General features: G+C 33.2%; 1 protein-coding gene across 1 annotated transcript; it reads left to right on the forward strand.

The window, feature by feature from the left end:
* Nucleotides 1-167: 167 nt before the first annotated feature.
* Nucleotides 168-3793, forward strand: LOC119598436. Its single transcript, XM_037948077.1, has 9 exons — nt 168-206; nt 344-526; nt 2282-2384; nt 2639-2706; nt 2826-2975; nt 3086-3159; nt 3267-3394; nt 3618-3697; nt 3758-3793. The coding sequence occupies exons 1-9, from the start codon at nt 168-170 to the stop codon at nt 3791-3793; spliced, it is 861 nt and encodes a 286-aa protein (XP_037804005.1).
* Nucleotides 3794-5000: the final 1207 nt, after the last annotated feature.

Below are 5000 nucleotides of genomic sequence, written 5' to 3' on the forward strand. Positions count from 1 at the left end.
CCAGCTTTTTTTTTTCCGATTAGCAAATGTCTTAAAACCCGTCGGTGAAGTCTTGAGGATGAGGTGTTTCAGCTGTCTGATACATGTTTCAGCATACCGAGGGTAGTATGATGTAGAGACTTCATTATTTACTCACCATTTTTTAAGGAAAGTACGGAAGGCTAAATATGAAAACTGGGGTCCACCATCTGTGTCGGTATCCCAAGGTACAGAAAACATTTCTGAATGCACATTGTAGCATACTTAGTGGGGTCTTTTGTGAAGGGGTGCAAATCAGGCCAGCCAGTATAGCGGTCAGCATACAGAAGCATGGCTAAACAAATCAACTGATGTAACTTCAAAGTGCCTGCTTAGCTGTGGAGACGTAACAGGGGTCTTTTATCGTGAAGGCTGTAGAGGCTTCTACTGTAGTGATAATATCACTGTTTATGTCTGGCCACCATACAGTTTGCTGTGCATCCGTTTAGTGGTTTGGGTGCACCCGGTGAGAGTCATGGAGATGACTGGGGACATCATTATGCAGTCTGTAGGTATGGCAATACGACGTCAATAGAGAACAAGTCTACAATCATACGTCAAGTCCCTCCTGATTTGCCAAAACGGTACGAGGTTGCTGGTAGGTTAGCCTTAGATTTTGCCAAAATTTGCCTTGTAATTCTCATCTATAGATATTCATATACATATATGAATATATATACAATACCTATGAATATATGAGTATGAGTGTGGTGTGTGGTGTGGGGGTGAATGTATTATAAATAAATATACATATATAATTATATATATATTCATATATTCATAGATATGCGTATATATATATATATAATATATATATATATATATATATATATATATATTATATATATATATATTTACATACCCCAAAATATATATGTATAAATAATGCGGGGATACATGCATGCATGTACATATGTATTTATGTATGTACGTATGTATGCTTTATGTATGTATGTATGTATGTATGTATGTATTGTATGTATGTATGTATGTATGTATGTATGTATGTATCTATATATATGTAAGTATGTATGTATGTATGTATCTGTATATGAAGCGAGAGAGCGTGGGAACCAATAGAAAATCCCCCTTCCCTGGGAAAGCGACGGTTAAGGTGAAGTGTTGCCAAGAAAAAGATTTTAGATGACATTTTTTCTTACGATGAGATTTTGTTTCCCCAAACATTAAAAGTCTAAAGATGAGGATTCTTTTGATCTGTAACATACAATTAAGGCCACAATCAGTCGAAAATCATTAAGATTTTAATTTTATTATATATATATATATATATATATATTATATATATATAGTATGTATGTATATGGATATTATATGGTTGTGGTGTGTGTGTTGGGGTGTGTGTGTGTGTGTGTGTGTGTGTGGGGTGTATATGCATGTATATATATGTATTTATATATATGTAGGCATACAATAATTTTTTACTTTATCTTCTCTATTTTTATCTCTCTCTCCCCTCTCTCTCTCTCTTTCTTATTTTATTATATATATATATATATATATATATATATTTATAAAATTATTTTTATATTTAATGTATGTTTATATTATTATTATAATATATATATATATATTATATATATATATATATGATATATATATTAAAATATATAAATATTATATGTATATTATATTATATATATATATATATGTATATATTATGTATATATATATATATATTTTATAATATATATATATATATATACTATATAATACTATATTATTATATATAATATATTTTAATATATATATATATACATATATATTATACTATAATATATAATTATATATATATATATATATATATATATTAATAATATATATATATATTTTTTGTGTGTGTGTTGTTGTGTGGTTTTGTGTGTGTGTGTTTGTGTGTGTGTGTGTGTAGATATGCATTCAAATTTGTATATGCACACATATGAATATATACATATGGGTATAATGTATGTATATGTATCCATATTTATATATACATGTGCATAAATTTATGTATGCGTATACATATGTACGTACACACACAAATATGTATATATATATATATATATATATATATATATATATATATATATATATATATATATATATGTTGTGTGTGTGTGTGTGTGTGTTTTTGTGTGTGTGTGTGTGTGTGTACGTGTGTGTGTGTTTTGTGTGATGTTCCTGAGAGCCTTAGAAAACGAGTTCCTCAAAGTCCTCTTATGGAGTCAGGTCAAATCTCCTTAAACGACTGTCTTTTCTCTAGTCTAACTCTTTCTGCTCACCAGTGAGGAGGACACTCAGGTTCTGGGCACTGTGGGATATCGACTGGATTTGGACAGACAACGCAGGACGTTTAAGTATTAGAGGTGAGTCAACTGAAATCTTGTTTGACATATGTCCAACCAATACAAGGTGTAATGTATCTGTGGCATATTGCAAGATTTCACGAGCTGAAAGCAATGTGTTACTGGTTTCATACATCTCTTACTCTCGATATTGACATCCTGTAGTTTTCATGTAAGTTCACGGACACGAATGACCAGAATCAGTTATGTAATGGCTGTATGGAGAGTGCATGGTTTTCTCCGTTTAACTCTCGTTGCTCGTGTTCCCATTCCAGTTCAACCTGCATCCAGGGGATCGTCCGCCTCAACATTGCCTGTTTGCCTTCACCTTCACAGCATGCATGTGAGTTTTATTCACTACTAGAACTGTAGTGAATATTGCGATATGACTGACAGCTATTTCTGTTAATTCGTGATTAGAATAAATGACTGAACCGTTAAAAGCTAACTTCTCGATTCCAGAACCGATCATGGGTAAGTCTCGTCGTGGAAACAACACTCCGCAGCGTGTTCCTGGGATCCGCTGTTTTCTTTGTGGTTCCTCTTGCGCTGGTTTGGAGACTGACCTTCGGAGTGGTGGGCAGCGCGATGGACTGGGTGTCTGCTGTCAGGGTGAGGAAATCTTGACTTATCATGATTGCCGAAACGTAGATGATGCATTCAATCTACAAATACTATGTAATGTAGTGATGTATCCTTTTCACCGAATATTGGTTCAACAGATACCTCGACCTGTGAAGTTCTTCAGAGAGAAACAGAGGGCTGCAGTTGCTGCTGCAAGTGCGTCTACAACACTGTAAGTATTGTTCAAACAATCATATTACACCACACAGAGTGACTACACTGAATTTTCATCTACAAAATTATATGTTCTGTCATACAACTTATCGAGATTACTTTCAGTGCGCTCGAACTCCTTCCCTCTTGGAGCGAAGGAGCGGGAGGCAAGCGCCAGGGGAAGCCTCGCGAGAACCAACAGGCTTGTCAACCCCGCCGGCAGACTAGCAGTGTTGCTCCTGCTTCCAGTACAGGTGCTTACTCCATAATGATTTCTTATTGTACCAGTACTCTTTATAATAAGGGTTATTTCCACGCCTTTCATTGGGCTACATGACACTAAAATCAGAACTGGTGTGAAATATATGACTGTAGTCTCCATCCATTTCCTTTACTTTGATTTATATAATTTTCAGCCTTTGGTGTAGAAGGATTTAGCATCATCACTTATTTATTAACAATGAACCTGCCTTCTAGGAACCCTTGTTGAGAGAGCTGCCTCCGGCCGCAGAACCCACAGGCAATCGCGTGCTTTGGCGTTTCTTCACTCCTTTATGGTAAGTGTACACGTGCACGCGTTGTAGACAGTATACCGATATACTTGGATATCTTTTTAGATATCACACGGTGAACGCAGTGTAAAGCAATCATGAAACGTTGCAGATAGTCGTCCTGTGCTGCAAAAATGCTCGTGGCAGCGCCCTCCTCATCGCCTTCGCCAGGGGCCTCCGGGTGTTTGGGAAAGCTCTGCGTCTTCCGAGGTCATGTCTGCGGCTGGCTTCCAGGGCGGCGACGGGGGCAGTGCGGGCCGTTATGAGTGCCACGACTGCGTCGCAGGTGGGTGGTTCTGTCCGGAGTCGCTTGCGGAGATTTTAAAGGAAGACTTCCGGGAATTATGCATTTTTGGTGTAATTGTATTTATTGTCTACAGTCTCTCTATGTGTGTGTGTGCATATTATACATATAATATATTTTATGTACATTTTATGTATATAATGTATATATATATATATATACTATATATATATATATATATATATATATATATATATATGAAAAGAGAAACAGCCACAGTAGAAATGAAACTAACCGTAACGTTCGAACTCTTCACGAGTTCCTACTTCAGCGAATAAATCGAATGGATTCACATTTTCGATTTTATGTCTATGGAGGAACTCGTTGAAGAGTTCGAAACGTTACGGTTATGTATGTATGTATATATGATATGTAATATGTATGTATAATATGTAGTATATATGTATGTATATATGTATGTATATATGTATGTATAATGATGTATATATGTATTTCTATAGATGTATATATGTATGTATATATGTATGTATAATGTATGTATATATGTATGTATATATGTATGTATATATGTATGTATATATGTATGTATATATGTATGTATATATGTATGTATATATGTATGTATATATGTATGTATATATGTATGTATATATGTATGTATATATGTATGTATATATGTATGTATATATGTATGTAATATGTATGTTATATGTATGTATATTGTATGTATATATATGTATGTATATATGTATGTATATATGTATGTATATATGTATGTATATATGTATGTATATATGTATGTATATATGTATGTATATATGTATGTATATATGAATGTATATATGTATGTATATATGTATGTATATATGTATGTATATATGTATGTATATATGTATGTATATATGTATGTATATATATGTATGTATATATGTATGTATATATGTATGTATATATGTATGTATATAAATGTATGTATATAAATGTATGTATATAAATGTATGTATATAAATGTATGTATATAAATGTATGTATATAAATGTATGT

The sequence above is a fragment of the Penaeus monodon genome, chromosome 41 (assembly GCF_015228065.2).
Source record: "Penaeus monodon isolate SGIC_2016 chromosome 41, NSTDA_Pmon_1, whole genome shotgun sequence".
NCBI lineage: Eukaryota > Metazoa > Arthropoda > Malacostraca > Decapoda > Penaeidae > Penaeus > Penaeus monodon.

What these genes read in the sequence shown, in the direction of transcription:
- LOC119598436 (XM_037948077.1), top strand. Translation starts at nt 168, where the DNA reads ATGAAAACTGGGGTCCACCATCTGTGTCGGTATCCCAAG. An exon ending in ATCTGTGTCGGTATCCCAAG is followed by an intron (nt 207 to 343) that starts GTACAGAAAACA and finishes GTAACTTCAAAG; the next exon opens with TGCCTGCTTAGCTGTGGAGA. An exon ending in GGGACATCATTATGCAGTCT is followed by an intron (nt 527 to 2,281) that starts GTAGGTATGGCA and finishes TCTTTTCTCTAG; the next exon opens with TCTAACTCTTTCTGCTCACC.